Source organism: Cetorhinus maximus, chromosome 29 (genome assembly GCF_964194155.1).
Source record: "Cetorhinus maximus chromosome 29, sCetMax3.hap1.1, whole genome shotgun sequence".
NCBI lineage: Eukaryota > Metazoa > Chordata > Chondrichthyes > Lamniformes > Cetorhinidae > Cetorhinus > Cetorhinus maximus.
This window is the reverse complement of record NC_135907.1, coordinates 15,015,017-15,036,327: the sequence shown is the minus strand read 5'-3', so window position 1 is coordinate 15,036,327 and position 21,311 is coordinate 15,015,017. Positions and strand designations below refer to the sequence as shown.

Sequence of the window (21,311 nt, the reverse complement as noted above, 5' to 3'; positions counted from 1 at the left end):
AACATTGCGGCTGTAACCATACGACTAATGCATCACTCAAACTAATACTCATCTCCCAAACGCCCGCTGATCCAATTACCTGGCTGAAGGCTCCTGGGTCTGTATCCCGTCTCTCAAAGGTCTCACGAATGAGCATGGAAACCAGCCCTGTCTGCAAGCACAGATTTAATGGACACCATGAAACACTCACGGATTAATGAGCTAGAAACCAGCTAGCTGGTTTCTCCTCTGACTTAACTCGATGCACATCATTGACCATTAAATTTACCAACACAGGTTTTACTGTGTGGGTGCGGAATGGTTTGAAATGTTAATATATGCTCACATCACAGAATTGTTACAGTGCAGAAGGAGGCCGCTCGGCCCATCATGTCTGCACTGGCTCTCCGAATGAACGTTATGAAGTTATGTTGTTTGCGCTCAATTCCCCGTGGACAGCTCATTATATTCAAATGCGAACTAGATGCACGCAAGGGCCACATGGGGTGGGGGGGGAAAATTAGTGTTTAGGCCAAATTTAAAGGGATGCAGGCAATTAAAAGGGAAGCGTCAAACTGAGGGAAATTACAGGTCTCACAGGATGAGGAAAGGCAACCTTTGCCCTAGCTCGATGGGAGAGGCTGGTCTGAGAGAGTCAGATCAGCAATAGCACTATTAAAACTATGCATGTACAAGGTCAAGATGTGAACGTACGTAAAGGTCATGTTTGTAAGTTGCTGTTTTTAGTCAAAATCCTTCCACAATATGTTAAAATTTCAATATTGAGCTGAATGAGATAATGTTGGCACTTAACATATCCATTGGTGCAGCAGCCCTTAAAATGCTGCGTGTAGTTCAGGTTGCCACAGTACAAGAAAAATTTGTTTGAATGTTTTCATGATAAGAGCAGTAAAGTCAAGATTATTTTATAGCTACACTAGGTAAAATTTGCTCTCTAAAGAGCAGTTGTTCACTTAAAAGCGTCCCTCAGAAGGGCCTCAAAGTTTCGGGCAGCGCACACTGCCCATTGACTGGAGAAGGATATTCCTGTTATTAAAAGGAGACAGAGAAGAAAAAACTAGAATGATTGAGTGAGTGGAGGGCTTGGATTACGAGGAGTGAATATATAAGTTTATAATGTTGAACGGTAATCGGTCCCTTTGCAATCGTAAAAGCAAACATTTCAAATGATCACAACAATAGCATAAATCGATGTGATCATTTGAAATTTGGCATTCTTGCATTTGTCCCGAAGAGTGCAAGGCAAAAAGTTCCGACAACATGTCTCTCATTTATCAGCGACATTCGAGTTCTGTGCTATTAAATGGCTGTTAGAATTACATACTTGGGCGTTCCTTCCAACTTTCCATAGAGCCAGCCATTCTTTGCCTCTGGCACCAATATTGCGATGATATCCCCTTTCTCAAAATTTAACATGGTTTGATTGCCTCCAGCAGCGTATGAGACTATGGCCTGGACGCGGGGACTGTTCATTGCGTTGATCTTCTCTCCGAGCGAACCAGACCTCAACAGACGACCCTCAAAGCCTGATCCTGAGCAAAGGTATAGCAAATATCATCAGTAACTAAGTCTGCGTGAACGTGTAGCCATTAATCATTGGGCCCCCTTAGCCATGGAAATCCAGTCTCTCCCTTCCTTTCTCAATTTTTTCATTTTCTGCTCACACATATGGCACTGAGACATACCATAATATTACAGTAACAACAACAACGACTTGCATTTAAATAGCACCTTTTAAGATAATTAAGCATGCTAAGGCGCTTCACAGTCCTGTCTTAAAGCAAATTTTTACACTCAGCCGCATTAGGAGATGTTAGGGCAGATACCGCCAAAATCTTGGTCGAAGGGGTAGGTTTTGGAAAGCACTTTAAAGGAGGGGAAAGGTACAAGGTAGAGCAGAGGTTTAGGGAGGGAATTCCAGAACTTAGGGCCTTATCAGCTGAAGACACAACTGCCAATGGGGGAAGAGATTAAAATCGGGAACGCTCTCAAGAATTCGATGAGTGCAGAGGTTTTGGAGGGCTGTGCAGGAGGAGGAGATTACAGAGGTAAGGAGGGTTGAGGCTGTGGAGAGATTTGAAAACAAGAATGAGAAAATTAGGTCAGCAAATGGACGGGTGATGGGTAAAGGGGATTTGGCGGTCCCAATAATCACAGGTGCAAAATGAACACTAGGGTCTACCAAACTCTTTTCCACATAGGCGGAGGCCCCTTTAAAGAAAAGGAAATGGAAAACCTGCACCTGTTTAGTGTCACATGACATCTCAGAAATATCTCAAAGGGCTTCAACTAAAAGTAACTTGTTGGAGTGCCACATGACCACCGTTATGTAAATAAATGCACAGGAAAGAAAAAAAAAATGGCTTGCATTTATGTAGCACCTTCCACGAACTCAGAATGTCCCAAAGCACTTTACAGCCAATGAGGTACGTTTGAAGTGTTTGGGATGTAGGATGCGAGGCAGTCCGTTTGCACTCAGGAAGCTCCAAAAACAGTAATGACCAGACAATTTGTTTTTAGTGATGTTGGTTGAGGGGTAGATATTTGACCAGGGTCAAAGCCCCAGGTCGAGGAGAGTCAAGAGAGCTGGTGAGAGATATTTGTAAGTTGAGGCGTTTGCAAATTCCTGGCTCTGGCTTTGAAGAAACCAACAGAAATCACAGGATGACAGAATTGTTACAGTGCAGGAGGAGGCCATTCAGCCCATCGTGCCTGCACCAGCTCTCTGAACGAGCAATGCACCTAGTGCCATTCCCCTGCCTTCTCCCCGTAACCCTGCGCATTCTTCCTTTTCAGATAGCGGTCTAATTCCCTTTTGAATACCTCGACTGAACCTGCCTCCACCACACTCTCAAGCAGTGCACTCTAGATCTTAACCACTTGCTGAGTGAAAAAGTTTTTTCTCATGTCGTTTTTGCCTAATGTCCTTAATGTGTCCCTGATATTAATCCTTAAACTCCTGGAGACTCCAGAATGATTCTAGAAGGTTGGCAGAATGTCTTTCTTTCGTATTTGTTTCAAAAGTATTAATGACACTTTGAAGTGAAATGCGAGTGCACATTGTTCAATACAACTGATAGGGTTAAGGGGCAGTAGGAAAGGGGCATCGAAAGGAAAGGAACATCATTACCACATAACATAGCATATGTGTGTGTCCCTTTAAAACACTCAGTCTTAAAATCAATAGTGGGCTCATGTACTTGTCAGTTCGCATGTAAGATCATAAGATTAAAAGAAATAGGAGCAGGAGTAGGCCATTCGGCCCCTCAAACCTGCTCCACCATTCAATATGATCATGGCTTATCTGATTGTGGCCTTAACTCCACTTACCTGCCTGTCCCCCATGTCCCTTTGCTCCCTCGTCAATCAAAAATCTGTCCAACTCAGCCTTGGATCTACTCAATGATCCAGCCTCCACCGCTCTCTGTGGAAGAGAATTCCAAAGATGAACGACCCTTTGAGAGAGGAAATTTCTCCTCATCTCCATCTTAAATGGGAGGCCCCTTATCGTTGAACTGTGACCCCCATGAGAGGAAACATCTACTCAGTATCTAGCCCCCTCAGAGTCATATGTTTCAATAAGATCACCTCCCATTCTTCTAAACTCCAATAAGTATAGGCCCAACTTCCTTAACCTTTCTTCTTAAGACAACCCCTTCATCACAGGAATCAGATTGGTCAACCTTCCCTGGACTAAGTCAGGGGACCAAAACTGTACACAGTACCCCAGGTGCGGTCTCACCAACGCCCTGTACAGGGCCCTGGGTTTGTTTGACTGACAGACAAAGCACCAGGCAGTGCGGAAGCTATGTGTTATTTGAGAAAGAGAGCTGAGCCTCTTGGCATTCTAAGATTGCTTAACAACTATAAGAAAGAGAGCCATTTGCAGGAATGATGTTTCCTTTGGCTGGGGGGGTGGGGTCTAGAGCAAGGGGTCACAATCCCAGGATATGGGGTAGGCCATTTAGGACGGCGATGAGGGGAAACTTCTTCACTCAGAGGGCGGTGAACCTGTGGAATTCTCTACCACAGGAGTTTGTGGAGGTCAAGTCACTGAATATATTTCCAAGGGAAATAGCTAGATTTCTAGACTCTAAAGGCGTCAAGGGGAGAGAGCAGGAGTACGGTGTTGAGATAGAGGATCAGCCATGATCAGATTGAATGGCGGAACAGGCTCGAAGGGCCGAATGACCTACTCCCACTCCTATTTTCTATGTTTCTATGTTTTGCAAGAGGCAGAAAATGTGCATCACACTAATTGTAAGGACAATTGTTTAAAAAGTTTGTACTTGCTTATTTTTATATAATCCAACCTACTTGATTTAAAAAGCAAGTCAAATAGCAATATTTTGCCTGCGTCTCATTCTAGCTGAATCCCTCTATCTCACCACTTTAAGCAATTGGGGAATTGTAACTGTCTGTAAAACGCAGACAAGAGAATAAATTTGCTCCGGAATTGATGAAAAGTGTACATGAGTCTGGGGAAAGACACTCTCCCTCAGTTTAATACGCTTTCTAATGTTTCTAAAGCATACAGGTTAAAACAGGTGTGTAATCCCCACACTGTCATTTTCCTCCTCGACCAACAGCGATGAATTTTATGCTGCGCTGGAGTTCCTGCTTGCCCTCCCCCTTTCCCTCCCCCTTTCCCTCCCTCCTCCCTCCCTCCCTCCTCCAGTGTGAGTGTCGCTCATTGGGTTGAGGGGAGACTTCCGCCTCAGAGAGCGACCAGCTAATCAAAGAGCCAGCAGCCCTCTGGTCCCAGCAGCGCCATTAAGGAGCGGTGGCCACTGCTGGGACTGTACCCAGTCCCCAATGGGGATCACTGCTGGAGCCGGATGGTAGGTGTGATGACTGTCACTTTAAGATCAGTTCAACTGAGTAGGGGGGCCACGAGATTTGTCCAACCAATGTGTGGCTAGCGTGGGGGGAATAAATTCTAGGGAAGGGTTTCCTAAGAAAATGAAGATGGCTGGCTGGACACAAGCGGCCACGGAAGCTCTCGTGTGAATGAAGTTTGTTTTGTTTGACTAAGAAGGCTCCCAGAGCGTGTTTCTACAGGAGGTAAGCGGTGGTGGGTGGGGGTGGTGAGGTGGGGGTCCATTGGGGCCAGGCTAACATGCCCCGGCAAGGGGAGTGGGGGTGGTGGTTAGAGGGGCCAGCGTGAGAGGGCTCAGGAGGGAGAGGAAATGGGGGCTCCAATGAGTGCAGGAGGCCCGACAAGGTGGTACCTGCCTCTTGATGCCACCAGCCCGAGCAGTAAAAGCTGCGGGTCTCCCCACTTGGTGCCAGCCTCTGCCTGACATGGGAAAAATTGTGACAGGGCGGAAGATGCCCTTAAGTCATCATTAATTGGCCACTTAAGGAGCTCAATTGGCCCATAGGTGGGTGGGCCACCTGATATTCTCCCCCCTGCCACCCCATTGTATGCAGCTGTGAGCAGGGAGGTACTGGCAATGGTGCCCATGGCATTAAGTCCAATTTAACACCAAACCGCACCCTGGCGAACATAAAATTCTGCCCACAGTTGCTAAACACGAAATATAAAGTTTACCTGGTTGAGGATTTTGTAATTTATCGTTTACATTCTCTTCAAATAATTTTGAAACCTACCTGAGCAGAAACTGCTAGAAGCTAAGGAAAAACATTTCACCAATACGGCTGATTTAATCGCACTAGTGCATCGGGAGGGAAATGAAGTGCTCAGATTATACAATCTAAATTAAGGTCACAGATCTAAGCAAAAGGAATCCGCAAACTCAGTCTGAGTCCTTCAAATAACATTTTAATGGCAGCATTAAAAAACGCTGGGTTAAAATCCTGGAACTCCCTCCCTAACAGCGCCTTGGGCGTTCCTACACCACAGGGACTGCAGTGTTCAAGAAGGCGGCTCACCACCACCTTCTCAAGGGCAATTAGGGATGGGCAATAAATGCTGGCCAAGCCAGTGATGCCCACATCCCATGAAAGAATAAAAAGAACCCAAAGGTCAATTCAGTGAATAAATGTAAGCTAACTATGAAACAAGTACTCTTTTGTTTTCTTCGTACATTTTGTATATTCTTGTAAGCAAGGGGGTGGTAGGTTATCGGTGGTAGGTGGGATGCAGATTTCAGGTTACTATCAGATCAGCCATGACCTTACTAAATGGCAGAGCAGGCTCGAGGGGCTGAATGGCCTACTCCTGTTCCTTGTTTGTATGTACTTATTTTAAACATTAGAAATGTCAGTTACTGAGGAAAAAATTAGCAGAAGAAACAATTTGCACCAAAGCATTTTGACTGATTTGTAAAGGAAACATAATTGCAGTACTTGGTAGTTAGATTGTGCAGTAACAGATTAACATGGTTACATAGGAATTTATAATTCAAACCAGGTAAAACAAAATTACAATGAAAAGGCTGATAAAACGAAGTACTTGCAGATGTTGGATTATTAGTAAAACATGAAAGAGGTAGATAGATAGAGGGAAAGAAAGTGAAAAACACATAGGAAACATCCTAACATCTTACTTATTGAGGATTCTGGTTGCCTGTGGTTGGAGTGTGGATTTGGGATCAGCTCAGCTCCATTTAACTCACGTCTCAATGGTTGAGGGCTGGCAACATTACTGCACCTCGAAATGTTGTCGTCATTCTGCTGGTGGGAATGTTTTTAAAAAGAAAAAGGCACAAAATCTGTCAACAAGCTAAATCGTCAGCTTTCAAATAATTTGTTTTCTGCAAGTTATCTGATACACTGATTCAGGAGAGTCCAGTTAACAGTGTTGTCATGAGAGGACAGGGTTGGTACATCAGCCTCATTTTCTATGCCCTGGTAGCACTTTGATAGCTTGACTGTACAATATATTAGTGCATGCACCATGGAGTATGTGCTAAATGGGAGAAAGGTTGCACTTATGATTCTCCATCTCCTCTTCCACCAATCCCCATCTCCCCAACTCTCTTCATCCATGGCCAATCTCTAATCGCCACCATTGTCCTTTTCTCAGGGGGACGACAAACAGCAATATGATGTGCCCTCCTTGGAGAATGTAGGGCAGGATTTTTCACTCGGTGTGCGGGCGCATGCCCAAGCGTAAAATAGTGCACGATGACATCGGGCTAGCAAGGTCAAAGGCGGTAGGGAGGAGGCCGAACTGTTGCATTGATCTCGGGGAGAAGCTGTTCAGGGAAGTCGGGGCATGGGTCTCCGGGGGAGGAGGAACATCAGGTTGGGGAGACCTAAGTAGGATTGTGGAGGACGGAGCTGGACAACAGATGGAAGGTCGATCTCTGCCGTGGGCAGCTCAAACAGGATAAAGGGGAGACCGAAGGTGATTGAGGGCAAGTCAAGGGCGATAGAGGGAGAGCCTAAGGTGGCGGTTGGCAGGTCGAGGGTGAAGGGGTAGCGCTTGGTTGACAGAGAGTTGATCAAGGATCGAGGATCTCTTAAGGGCGGGGTAGGGTGATGGAGGGCGGGTTGAGGGTGATGGAGGGAAGGTCAAAGGTGACTGGGAGAGGGTGTAGGGTGATGGCTTACAGCTCCCGGGATCCAAGTGCAGCAGGTGGGGAGGGATGTGGCAGCAGTTCAAGTTCAAAATCCTCCTCTCAGGCAGGCTTGCAGCCTGTCAGAGTGCCCTTTAAATATGGCGGCCGGACCTTCAACCACCATCCTGCCCCCTCCCTGCCACACAATTGGCCATGCCCCTCAACCGTGCGTAGCTAATTGGCTAGCCGCCACATGATCGCCCATGGCCAATTAGCTGAAGCCTCCCTCACTTCCAGCCCTGCCATAAAGATCCCCACCCCCAGTATCTTAAAAGTCTCATTGCTGTCACTCAAATGCCAATAATAATGAACAACAAAACAGAAGCGAGAGACAGGCATATTTATATTTGCATAAATAGGAAGATGGACGCGAAAGAAAAAGGGAATGAAAATAATTGCTTTTCCTTTAGTTCTGCCGTTGGATTTGTTTGGCGAGCTGTTCAATGTTTGGGCGGTAGATTGTCGGTTTAGTTTTCAAGCAGGTCTGTGGACGTTCATCATTCAATTGGTTCTCAACTTGCTTTTCGTGAAATTCGTACATGAAAACACTTGCATGGACAGGTAGGTGGATCCAAATTTGGACGGCGTGTCATGGTGAATAGGTTGAAAAACGCGTTTGTTCGATCGAGGTCAGGGGGCGGAAGGAGAAGCTGTGTGTGGCTCTGGGCCACAGCTTATCAGCCCCTGCCTAGTGATCTTCACTAATGCTCTCCAATTTAAAGAGGCAGCGTTGGCGAAACACTTTGCATCAAAATTACAACTCAGGATTGTGGGGTTGATTTTAACATAACGTGCCAGGTGGGAAACCTAAGGGATCGGATGGAATAGCAGTTTTATCCCAGTGCCCCTTCCCCACCCCCCCACCCAATGCTCCTCTCTGTTTACCTCAACAGAGAGTGAAATCAGAGTAAAACCAGTGTTGGGGGCCAATCCCATAAATTTCCCAAAGGGCAGCTTAGGTGGAAATTGCTCCCCATAGTTATAGATACAAAATAGCATCATTATGGCACAGAAACAGGCCATTTGGCCCATTGTGTCCATGCTGGCTCTCAGTAGAGCTATTCAATCAGCCCCATTCCCAATAGCCCTGCAAGTTTACTTCCCTCAATCTCCATTTAAAATCATTTATCGTCTTCCACCTCCGCCACTCTTGTAGGCAGGAGGGGGGGGCGGAGGCAGTGGCTTCGTAGTGGCCTCTGGACTAGTAATCCAGAGACCCAGGGTAATGCTCTAGGATCCTGGGTTCGAATCCCACCACGGCAGATGGCGGAATTTGAATTCAATAAAAATCTGGAATTAGAAGTCTAATGATGACCATGGAAACATTGTCGACTGTTGTAAAAACCCATCTGGTTCACTAATGTCCTTTAGGGAAGGAAATCTGCTGTCCTCACCTGGTCTGGCCTACATGTGACTCCAGACCCACAGCTCTTAAATGGCAACTAGGGATGGGCAATAAATGCTGGCCTAGCCAGCAACGCCCACATCCTGTAAATGAATGTTTTTTTAAACCCTTGTAGGCAGTAAGTTCCAGGTCATCACCGCTCGCTGTGCAAAAAAGTTCTTCTTCACATCCCTCCTGCACCTTTTTCCCAAAACCTTAAACCTGGGACGTACAAACAAACGAGTTAGGAACAGGAGTAGGCTGCCCGACTCCCACCCCCGCCCCCCGAGCCTTCTCCGCCATTCCATAAGATCATGGCTGATCTGACCCCTTTCCTTGTACTATCAGTTAGAGGGCAACAGCTTTTCTCTATCTACTCCATCTAAACCTGGCATAACCTTGTACACCTCTATCAGATCACTCCTCAACTTCCTTGTTTTCTTAGAGGTTTCCAGGCAGTCCACTGGACGACAATCTGATGTGAAAAGCAGGCTGCTGATGATGGAGTACAAAAGAATGCTAAAAAATGAAACAAAGCAACTAAATGAACCATTCTTCACATAGGAAACAAAACACTTGATAAAAGGACATATGAAGAATTCAAGATTCTGGTAGGATATTTGGTTTGTCTAGTCCATGCCCTTGCCATCCAGGTGGATGTTAGAGTTGCTGATTTCTTTCCTATAACTGTGAGCTTTGACTGAAGTTTAAGTGGACCAGCCATATAAATACTGTGGTACAAAAGCAGGTCAGAGGCTGGGAATTCTGTAGTAACTCCTGACTCCTCAAAGCCTGTCCATCATCTACAAGGCACAAGTCAGGAGTGTGCTGGAATACTCTCTATTTGTGCTGGAATACTCTCTATTTGTTTGGATGAGTGCGGTTCCAACAACACTCAAGGAGCTCGACATCACCTAGGATAAAGCAGCCCTGCTTGATCGGCACCACCTTAAACATTCACTCCCTCCATCACCGATGGACAGTGGCAGCAGTGTGTTCCATCTACATGATGCACTGCAGCAACTCACGAAACTTCCTTCAACAACACCTTCCAAATCTGCAGCCTCTACCACCTAGAAGGACAAAAGCAGCAGATGCATGGGAACACCATCACTTGTAAATTCCCCTCCAAACCACTCACCATCCTGATTTGGAACTATACAGCTCTGAGGTGCAGAGGGATCTAGGTGTCCTAGTGCATGAATCACAAAAGACTGGTATGCAAGTACAAGTAATTAGGAAAGCTAATAGAATGTTATCATTTATTACAAGGGGAATTGAATACAAAAGTAGGGAGGTTATGCTTCAGTTGTACAGGGCACTAATGAGACCATATCTGGAGTACTGTGTAGAGTACTGGTCTTCTTATTTAAAGAAGGATGTAAATGTGTTGGAAGCAGTTCAGAGAAGGTTTACCAGACTAATACCTGGAATGGTTGGGTTGTCTTATGAGGAAAGGTTGGACAGACTAGGCTTGTATCCGTGGAGTTAAGAAGAGTGAGAGGTGACTTGATTGAAACATATAAGATCCTGAGGGGTCTTGACAGGGTGGATGTGGAGAGGATGTTTTCTCTTGTGGAAGAATCTAGAACTAGGGGTCACTGTTTAGAAATAAGGGGTTGCCCATTTAAAACAGAGATGAGGCGAAATTGTTTTCACTCAGAGGGTCGTGAGTCTTTGGAACTCTCTTCCTGAAAAGGCAGTGGAAGCAGAGTCTTTGAATATTTTTAAGGCAGAGGTGGATAGATTCTTGGTAGGGGGGTGATGGGTTATAGGGGGTAGGTGGGATGCAGATTTCAGGTTACTATCAGATCAGCCATGATCTTATTGAATTGTAGAGCAGGCTCGAGGGGCTGAATGGCCTACTCCTGCTCCTTGCTTGTATGTTCGTATGTTCTGTCAGAAATTGGGGTCTTTAATAAGCGGGTACTTTCTGCATTTTATGGGATTAGCTAAACAGCATTGATTCTCTCACTGGATAGAGGATTTCTAAACACTTTGACCTTTAAACAGTCTTAGTTCAGGCTGCCATGTTGACATTCCTAAGCTGTTGGGATGGTGCCTTAAGCACCCCCTTATCTATGTAGTTGTTTAGAAAGGGCCAGGATATGACTCTCCATATGAAATAAACTAAAAAGCTGACCTCGAGCAGGGTGAGACACAGCGGGGGTGGTAACCACCCTGACAGTTTGCGTACGCGTCCTGTAACCATTGGTCAGAAGGGTTTGGATAGGTGATTGACACTGGGTAAACTACCAGCCCCTAGAGAAAGGGCATGTTAACAAGTGCTCAGGCGCATGGGCCAGGTCCTGGCGGGCTCATACACGGGTGGTGAGGTCCTGTTGAGGCGTCGTGGCGAGGTTGCAGTGCCCCGTCGACAGCAGTCTTCCTCCGAATGGACAAGGAGGAGGAAGAAGAGGAGATCAACACACTCCATGGCAACCACTTGTCTGCCATCCAGGGCCAGTAACCTGCTCTCAACTGTTACCATCATATACATTTTCTGTCCAATTAGTTAATGTATCATATCTAAACTGTTGTTTCTTAATAAATTTAATAAACCATTTTAAAATTACTTATGGCTCATCGGCTGCATATTTAGGTATCTGCGGCCCCAAATCCCTGAACCACTGTTTCTTCACTGTCGCTGGGCCAAAATCCTGGAACTCCCTCCCCTACAGCACCGTGGGTGTACCTACACCATATGGACTGCAGTGGTTCAAGAAGGTGGCTCACCACCACCTTCTCAAGGGCAATTAGAGATGGGCAATAAATGCTGACCCAGCCAGCGACACTCACGTCCCATGAACCGAAAAAATGAAACAAAGCATCGATTGTCAACAATCGGGTCACGCTACTGTGGCTGTGTGAGGATGGCGCAAGACAGGCGAGCGTGACATACCAAGACAGCAGGTCTCCTGGGAGGAGTAGCTACAAGCAGCCCAAGGCCAGAGCTATTACCGTTCTCTCCTGGCAGGTCACAGTTATTCCAACTTCCTAGTTCAGAAGCCCATTATTTTTTGGATCAAATTCTCAGATCAGATAATGCATCAGACCCCAATCATCACAGCCCCCCGCTAAATCCTCGCCCCCATTCACGTGGACTCTGTAGTTCCGCTAACTTGGTCACCAAACAGGACAGTTGGTGCTTCACCCTGGGAAACGATTAGGGAGGGAGGGGTTCCTCCAATTTGCTGATTACCGTATGGAGGGCCATTCCCATGGAAGCGGGCCGTGGACTCGCTCTGCCGGACATGTCGCCAGAAGGCACAGAGCTGGTGTGTTCCCTCCACCCTGGAACTTTGTTGTGGAGAACCTCTCGGGCCTGAAACAGAGAAGGAAGAAAAGGAATAGCGGGTGACGCAGAGCATCCAGGGGGTTAATGGTGGAGTGATTCCTGATGTCTTGTGGCATTGACAATCATGTAGCACTGCATTTTGGGAAGGGAAGAGTATGCATCCCAGTGAATCTCCACACAGTGTGGTTCTTGCTTCAACAGCCTATTTTGGTGACAGGTGAAAAATACATCAGTGGGGCCAATAGCTTAGTGCACAACCCAGTGCACTTGTTGTCTATTTTACATATTTCAAGGCAATGCAGAGATGACACTAGTTTCTTAGTGTGCAACACCTTTATTTACAAGAGTTTTAAAATATCTCTAAAGTCACAAAATGTCTGCGCTGATGCTTACAGCCCAGCTTCTCGTAGCTTCTGTGGTGTCTGTTTACTTTGCTCTGAGTCAACACCCAGGCTTAACCAATCAAGCACAGTGAGCATAGATCAGTTATCAGGCTCACATAATCAAACACAGAACAATTGAACCTGAGACTTGCTGAAAAAAAGAGACATGTTTAAGCTTTTCATCTTGCACTCATCAGAACACTCGCAAGAGTACCAATATAAGGGGAAAACAACAATTTATACTGTACGTTAAGAGAGTGCTGATTGATTGGCAAGTGGCATTGCCATGGAGAATGCACCAGTGATGGCAACAACACTTATCAACTAATCAGCACTCTCTTCACATACAGTTTAAACTGTTTTCCCCTTATATTGGTATTCTTGCAAGTGTCCTGATGAGTGCAAGATGAAAAGCTTAGACATGTCTCTTTTCTCAGCAATTCCCAAGTTCTGTACTACCAAATGACTATTTGTATATCTGAAACAACTGAACACAACAGCACTGAAACCAGGTCATTTTATTCAATCACGGAGTGCAAGCATCATTTACAAGGCCAGCGTTTATTGCCCGTCCCTAATTGCCCTTGACAAGGTGGTGGTGAGCCACCCTCTTGAATACAATTAAATGGCTTGCCAGGCCATTTCAGGGGGCAGTTAAGAGCCAATCTTATTACTGTGAGGTCTGGAGCCACATGCAGGCCAGTCTGGGTAAGGATGGCAGATTTCTTCCCCTGAAGGACATTAGTGAACCAGGTGAGTTTCATGGTCACCGTTACTGATGCTAAGGGATGAATTTTTGGGACCACCCAATGATGGGAACGGAGTTGGGGGTGGAGGCGAGCGCGGTGGTGAAAATATTGGTGCCAGCTGGTGTGTCGGTCGCAGGACATTGCTCCCAGTCCTGGATATTTTGGAGGAGATGGGTTAGGGGCCCAGGAAGGTCTTTATAAGGACCCATAAGGACCTGATGATTTGTGTTTGATGCCAACCTTGCTGTAGAAGCTGAGGAACTGATTTGAAAGGTGGAAGTGTTTCTCAGCCAAGAACCGATAACGCCGCCTCTCTTCAGCCAGCGCCTGTCTGTAACTGCTCTTGAGGAATGATTCCATGTTGGACTCCAGGTTGTAGATCTTCTCCTGAAACAGATCATAAACGTACATGCGTATGAGAGAACAAATTACAATCAGTTTGCTTACAGTGCCTGTCCTATCGCAGACATGCTCAGAAATGGGTCACCACCCAAGGATCCTAGTGAGGTTGCAGGCCTACTAATTTTGACACATATTCTCTAATTCCAACTCACACTCTAAAACCTCCAATACCATTATTCTATTGGGGGAGACAGTGGCATAGTGGTAGTGTCACTGGACTAGTAATTCAGAAGACCCCCCCCCCCAGGCTAATGGAGACATGGGTTCAAATCCCACCACAGCAGCTTGTGGAACTTGAATTCAATTAATAGAGGAAAAAAAAAATCTGCAATCAAAAGCTCTTCTCAGTTAAGTTGACCATGAAATCATTGCTGATTATCATAAAAACCCATCTGGTTCACCAATATCCTTTAGGGGAAAGAAATCTGCTATCCTTACCTGGTCTGGCCTACATGTGACTCCAGACCCACAGCAGTGTGGATGATTCTTAACTGCCCTCTTAGTTCAAGGGCCTAACTAGGGATGGGCAACAACTGCCTACCTTGCCAGCGACGCCCATTCCCATTAAAAAAATGCAATCACATGGGTAAGTTTGCCAGAAACGTGCTAGTTTTTTTGCGTTATATTATTTCTGCACATAGTCGTGTGGTGGATGAGGCTGCTTCCCTGGCCTCTGGGCCAACTTGTGCCTGGAATCTCTGGGCTTAGTTACAACGGGGTGTGCCCTTTAGCTGAGGTTTGTCAGGAGTTTGGTTGGGAGACTCTTGAGCATTGTGACCAAGTAGATGACCAAACATCCAAACGTTAGAGGAAAGTCACCATGAAGGAAATATTGGCCTTTGGCCGTTGACACAATTTCATTGACACAATGGGGCAAGTCAATTGGCAGACCTTGACCGACTTATTTTTCAAAAGAACACCAATAAATTAATAAACTGTCTCGAAATAAACTGATCTGTTCGCCAGATTAGCACAGCACACCCATTTACCGAGTTGTGTACAATGAACCCTAGCAGACCTGAGAGAGGAGGAAAAGCAAAACAGAAGAAACACGCAGAGAGGCTCCAACCCCTTTGCCACACAAAAGGCATTGGAGCAAGCAAACGTAGCGGCTTTGGCTGATTTGAACGCCACAGAATAAATAATTCTTAGCAATAGGCCCAATAAACCTGTTTGACTCTTCACAAACCCACCTCTCCCACAATCCCTAATACCGAGAGGAGGGGGAGGGGCAGGAAGAGTTTGTACAAAGTTAAACATCTCCCCGCTGGGTTTTAGGTTAGAGATGTTTTCATCATCAGAACTTTCCTCAGCATCTGATGTCTCCTGTTTAAAACCCAGCTTTTAAGCCGATATTCTCTGTCTCTTTCCTTCATTCTCTCTTCCATTGCTAACTTTCCCCTCTGGAGATCAAGTTTTCGCATTTCCATTTCTCTTTGACGTAATCGCTTTTTTTTCCCCTTTCTTTTTCTGCTGCCTCTAGTTCCAGTTTTTTTTTCCATTTCCAATTCTTTTTCCTTTTTGTTTTCCTCCAATTCAAGTTTTCTCAGTTCCCTTTGCTTGTTCAAATTCAAGCCTCTTCATTCCTTACTGAAGTCTCACTCACCAGCTGTGACTCACTAGTGTCAGGTATCACTTCCAACTTTAAACGCTGTGCTGTACCTTCCATTATGTCTGCTTTCTTAGCTCCTGCAGGTAACCCCAGTTGTAATCTATCCGCCAATTCCATTAACTTAACTTTAATCACCTTTTATAAACCAGCCAAAGCTATAACTTCAACTCCCAGATAAGTCTGAGCAATTGCCAAAGCCATATCGCAGTCTCACCACTCCAAAAAAACCCTCACCCCCAACTCCTGAATTCAAAATGCTCATAACCTTAAGATTCACCACCTCTAACCCAATCAAAGAATTTCAAATATATCCCAGATGAGCCCCCAACTATGTTATGGCACGGCCGATGGTAAATGCTGAGTTGTTCAAGTCCCCAGAGGGAAACTTGAAACAACTACCACAGCTAATTTTGCAATTTGTATGTTTCAAGGTGCGGGCTTTGAATTCAGTAGTAATAAGACCACCGAGTCTTATAGGTTTCTTATAAAACTAAATTAAACATTTATTCATAAGAAAAGTGATTTTAAGCACATACATATGTCTACGAATTACTACTACAATAACTTCTAAATCCCCTAATTAATCTAACTCCCAGTTACACTTTCATTAAGGCAACAGTAAGACACATAGATTTTAAAAGACCCGGGCAAAGAAACATGATACCCTGAACAATCCAATTCAAAGTGAGTTTTCTTAACTTCAGTTCATTGTAGTCAGCAGCTTGAGGCATAGATGCTGCAGGCTTTTCACACTTGTTAGATCTTAAAATGCCTGCCTTTACACACAGCCTTCTCTCCTTTATACATATTTTCCCCTTTGAATGCAAATTCACATTGTTTCACTATATCGTTGCACTTTACCCTTCTAATAATAAAAATCTCTCATAGTACCAAGTTTACCTGTAATCTTTGGGAAAGAAATAAACACACTGCTTCTTAACTTCCCCTGGCTAGGTGTAATATTTCACTCTCTCTCTTTGAATTCAAGCTAGTCTAGTATATTTGAAAATGTAAATGTCCTTTTATATCTTAAACCGTAATACAACAAAGCCTTCATATAAGCTGCCTTTAATCCAATGAAGTCTCTCTCACACACACACACATTGACACAGATACCACTATTTTACAAAAAATTCCAATAACATCATTATATCTTCCTGACACATTTCAGAGGGCAGTTAAGAGTTAACCCCATGACTATGCAACATTTTTTTTAATGATGCTCAATATGGACCCTTCATAGGCATCATTGCTAAGACTAGCTTTCAATTCCAGATTTTATTAATTGAATTTAAATTCCACCACATGTCCCACCTGGTGGGATATGAACCCCTGTCTCCAGAGCATTAGCCTGGGCCTCTGGATTACTAGCCCAGTGACATTATCATGACACCACCATCCCCCCCAATGCATTGCAATATTCCATTTATATTGTGCTGGTTGAAATGTATATAGTTTGTAATGTTATAAAATAAAGAAAAGTTAGAGAATTAAAATGGATTATTTCGTGCAGTTGGTTTTTTGCTTTATTCCACTGCGATGGCCTCTTATGGGACAAAATCAAACACGGATATCAATCCCTCAAAAACATTACGCGTGCAAGAGTCTGACTTTTGGCCAAAAGAAATTGGCCTCAAAAGTTTGCCTTTGACACAAGTATATCTGGTAGTTGCCAAATGAGGGCCCCCACCAACCCCCACCCCGTCCACCAACCTACCCGCATGTCCCTGGTCTGTGTGCTCCTCATCCTCTCGAATCGCTGCAGCTCTGCGTTTGCACCTCCGAGGACTTCAGTCCGCTTCCTATGTTCTATTTCAAATCGCCGTTTGCTCTCCTACGAAGAAAGACAGCCATTTGCAATTTTTGTTTCAAGAGCTGGATTGTTTCGGGGGCGCTGGGGGGGGTGGGGGGGCGGGGAAAGAAATCTCGAGGATCCGGCAGATCTTCTCGCGTTCAGGGCCGCTCCCAGAAATAGACCCTGCAGCCCTTACGATCTGGAGTTTGCCGTCAGTACGCTGTATTTTGGGGATTGGGGGTGGGGGGATGGGGCAGCCTTGGCAACAAAACTCCTAGATAAAGGCAAAATACTGCAGATGCTGGAAATCTGAGACGAAGACTGAAAATGCTGGAACAACTCAGCAGGTTCAACAGTACCTGTGGAGAGAGAAACAGAGTTAAAGTTTCAAGTCCATATGACCTTTCTTCAGAGCTCAGAAGATATATATTAAAGGCAGATAGGATAGATAAAGAGAAATTATTTCTGATGGTTGGGGAATTTAGGACTGGGGGTATACTCCAAAAATTAGAGCCAGACCTTTCAGGAATGAAATTAGGAACACAAAGGGACTATATTTAATGGAAGTGACAGGGACTTTGTTCACCAGCTGGAGAGTCGCATCTTTTCGGAAAGGCCTTCCGCATTAATCAGGCACTTAACTGGACAGAGGTGAGCCTTCCCCAGCATCCAGGACCCCAGGAGTGGAAGTCACGCCCACTGAGAGCTGCTGGCGAATCAGAGGCTGGCACCTTTTCATTGCTCAGCATCGCCACCACGGAGGTGAAGGCTGCTGCCGGTACTACAGCCACCCGAGGCCTCGGATTGCCATGGACGCAGGCACAGGTGAGTGATGGCAGGATTGGGTGGGGGGGGGGTGCGGGGGGGTTGCGGGCTGGGGCTCGGTGGGAGGGGGAGGCGGGAGGTCAGAGGTCAGCAGCATGGGCAATGGGAGATGGTCTTCTCCCCCTTCCTGATGCCATGTCCCTCGATCAGGCACTGAGTGACAGACACTCCAGGATTTGCTCTGCGGATTTCCTGCATGGTGAGTCCTGCTGGGACACTACTCAATTCCTTTCTTATTTAGACAGAAGCCACAGGTAACATCTGACCCTCAGGGACTGGTCAGTTCAGCTGCCAATAAAACTAGCTACCTAGGAGTGGACAACATCCAGACAATCCAACACTGAGCAACGTTGAGAGTAGACCCCTCCAACATGATTGTGTGAATGCTGACTGAAAGAATCAAACAACGATAAAATCTTTTGAACCTGCTCCTTAGAAGGTTTACTAGACTAATACCGGGAATGGGAGGGTTGTCTTATGAGGAAAGGGTGGACAGGCTAGGCTTGTATCCATTGGAGTTTGGAAGAGTAAGAGGCAACTTGATTGAAAATATGAGGGATCTTGACAGGGTTGATGTGGGAAGGATGTTTCCCCTTGTGTGGGCTATCTAGAATGAGGGGTCACTGTTTAAAAATAAGGGGTCGCCCATTTAAGACAGAGACGAGGAGAATTTTTTTCTCACAGAGGGTCACGAGTCTTTGGAATTCTCTTCCTCAAAAGGCGGTGGAAGCAGAGTCTTGGAATATTTTTAAGGCAGAGGTAGATAGATTCTTGATTAACAAGGGGGTGAAAGGTTATCTGGGGAATGTGGGGTTGAGGTTACAATCAGATCAGCCATGATCTTATTGAATAGCAGAGCAGGCTCGAGGGGCCGAGTGGCCTACTCCTGCTCTTAATTCTTATGTTCGTATGTATGCTTGTATGCTCATTGCCTTTCAGGAGAGTTTATTCAAAGCCCAGCCATTGAGAATTAAAACTGAGAAACCTGAATCTTAATATCAAAACCATATGACAGCTGAAGGCAAAATTTCCTTTCCAGGCAGAATTGCCAAAACTCCCAAAACCCACATTCCTTTTCTTTCCCTCTATCTACATCAGCTATTTGAAGTTCAGAGTGAAATCAGCTAACATCTCGCAGTCCTATACTGCATGGTACAATCTACATGACACTACAACAGAATTGTAAATCTTGTCGTTTATTGCAAGGGGATTGGAGTATAAAAGTAGAGATGTTTTGCTACAGCTGTGCAGGGCATTGGTGAGACCACACCTGGAGTACTGTGTGCAGTTTTAGTCTCCTTATTTAAGAAAGGATATAAATGCATTAGAAGAAGTGCAGGTTCACTCAACTGATGCCTTGGATGAAGAATTTGTCTTATGAGGAAAGGTTGGACAGGTTGGGCCTGCATCCATTGGAGTTTAGACGATTGGGAGGTGATCTTATTGAAGCATTTAAGATCCTGAGGGGACTTGACAGGGTGGATACCACAAGGATGTTCCCCCATGTGGGAGAGACTAGAACTAGGGGACATGGTTTAAAAATAAAGGGTCTCCCATTTAAGACGAAGATGAGGAGAATTTTTTTCTCTCCGAGGGTTGTGAGTCTTTGGAACTCTCTTCCCCAGAGAGCGGTGGAGGCTGGTCAATGAATATTTTTAAGGCAGAGTTTAATAGATCCTTGGCTGACTAAGGAGTCAAAGGGCATAGGGGGTAGACAGGAGAGGAGAGGCCACAATCAGATCAGCCATGGTCTTATCAAATGGTGGAGCAGGCTTGAGGGGCCCATTGGCCTACTCCTGCTCCTAATTCATATGTTTATATGTTAAGTGCAATTAATTAAAGAAACCCATCACAGTTTACTCACAGTTATGTACTCTACGTCCAACTGCATATTACGGTCCATTTCCTGTAGCAAATCATCATTGAATCTCCGAAACTAGAAGAATAAACATCAAATATTATAACACCAAACCAGTTGTGATGCCTCATAGACAGGCTGACAAACACCTGGCAGTGTTGGAGCAGTTTATCCCTTTAAGAAGACTCACTGTTGCTTCAAAACATGGCATTCAGTTAGTAAAATTCACAGAATTGAATCCAAATTTTATTTTACATCAGATGAATACTCTTTTGTGCTGTTGTTGACTATGAGTGAAGGGTCAAGGTACAAAGCATAGCATTGAGATTGAAGAAGATGGAGAAAAGACAGGGGTAAGCTGTGAGGATACTGCAAAGAGATTGGGAAAGGTGACAGAATAGAGGATAATGCAAGGAAATGTGGATTTATCCACTCGGATAGGAAGAATAAAAAGGCAGAATATTTTTTATAAGGTGAAAGACTGATAAATATTGGTGTTCAAAGGGAGCTGGGTGCCCTTGTACATGAACCGCATGTTAGCCTTTGTTACAATGGCTTTGAAATGTAAACATAAGGAAGTCTTGCTGCAATTACATTTGGGCTTTGGTGCGACTACAGCTGGACTACTGTGCATAGTTTTGGCTTTCCTTAACTAAGAAGGATATACTTGCCTTAGAGGGAGGTAACAAGGGTTCGCTGGATTGATTCCTGGGATGAGAGGGATGTCCTATGAGGACAGATTGAGTAGGGTGGACCTCTGTTCTCTGGAGTTCAGAAGAATGAGAGGTGTTAACATTGTTAGAGGTGTGGACAGGATAGCTGCTGAGAGGATGTTTCCCCTGGCTGGAGAGTCTAGGCATAGGGGTTGTAACTTCAGGATAAATGATCAACCATGTTGGACTGAGTTGAGGAGAAATTTTGTCATACAGAGGGTTTGAATCTTTGGAATTGTCTACCCTAGAGGGCTGTAGGTACTCAGTCATTGAGTATATTCAAGACTGAAATGGATGTTTGGACAGTAGGGGCATCAAGAGATATGGGGATAGGGTAGGAAAGTAGAGTTGATATAGATTAGCCATGATTTTATTTCCTACATTGCAAAAGTAGCCGCACTTCAAAAATACTTCATTGGCTGGAAAGCGCTTTGAGACATCAGCTGGTCGTATTTAAATCTTTCAATATTTAATCACTATGAAAACATTCATTGTACCTTAATCCCAGTTGCAATAGGTTTTGCTTGTGCTGGGACTATGGCTGGGATAGAGGTGCTACAATGCTCCTGATCCAGGAATGAGAGAAATCACCCTTGGTGTATATCCAATTGCCCTGCTTTAATGTCGATGATCGATGAGAGCAGGATCGGTCTGCTCTGTGTTCCTTTCTATGGTTGAGCAACCAGCAAAACTCGGTAATAAAAGCAGAAAAATGCTGGAAAAACTCAGCAGGTCTGGCAGCATCTGAGGAGGGAGAAACAGA

At 45.0% G+C, this 21,311-nt stretch overlaps 1 protein-coding gene across 1 annotated transcript in view; it reads right to left on the bottom strand.

The window, feature by feature from the left end:
• Positions 1 to 21,311, bottom strand: part of LOC144669285 (BAR/IMD domain-containing adapter protein 2-like 2) — a 60,068-nt gene that overhangs the window by 10,548 nt on the left and 28,209 nt on the right. Inside the window, exons 5-11 of the mRNA XM_078531624.1 lie at positions 19,842 to 19,913; positions 17,075 to 17,191; positions 13,584 to 13,730; positions 12,116 to 12,238; positions 6,513 to 6,636; positions 1,325 to 1,532; positions 80 to 151 (exon numbers count right to left, since the gene is read on the bottom strand). Coding sequence (XP_078387750.1) covers positions 80 to 151; positions 1,325 to 1,532; positions 6,513 to 6,636; positions 12,116 to 12,238; positions 13,584 to 13,730; positions 17,075 to 17,191; positions 19,842 to 19,913 — 863 coding nt within the window. The remainder of the gene's footprint in view (positions 1 to 79; positions 152 to 1,324; positions 1,533 to 6,512; positions 6,637 to 12,115; positions 12,239 to 13,583; positions 13,731 to 17,074; positions 17,192 to 19,841; positions 19,914 to 21,311) is intronic.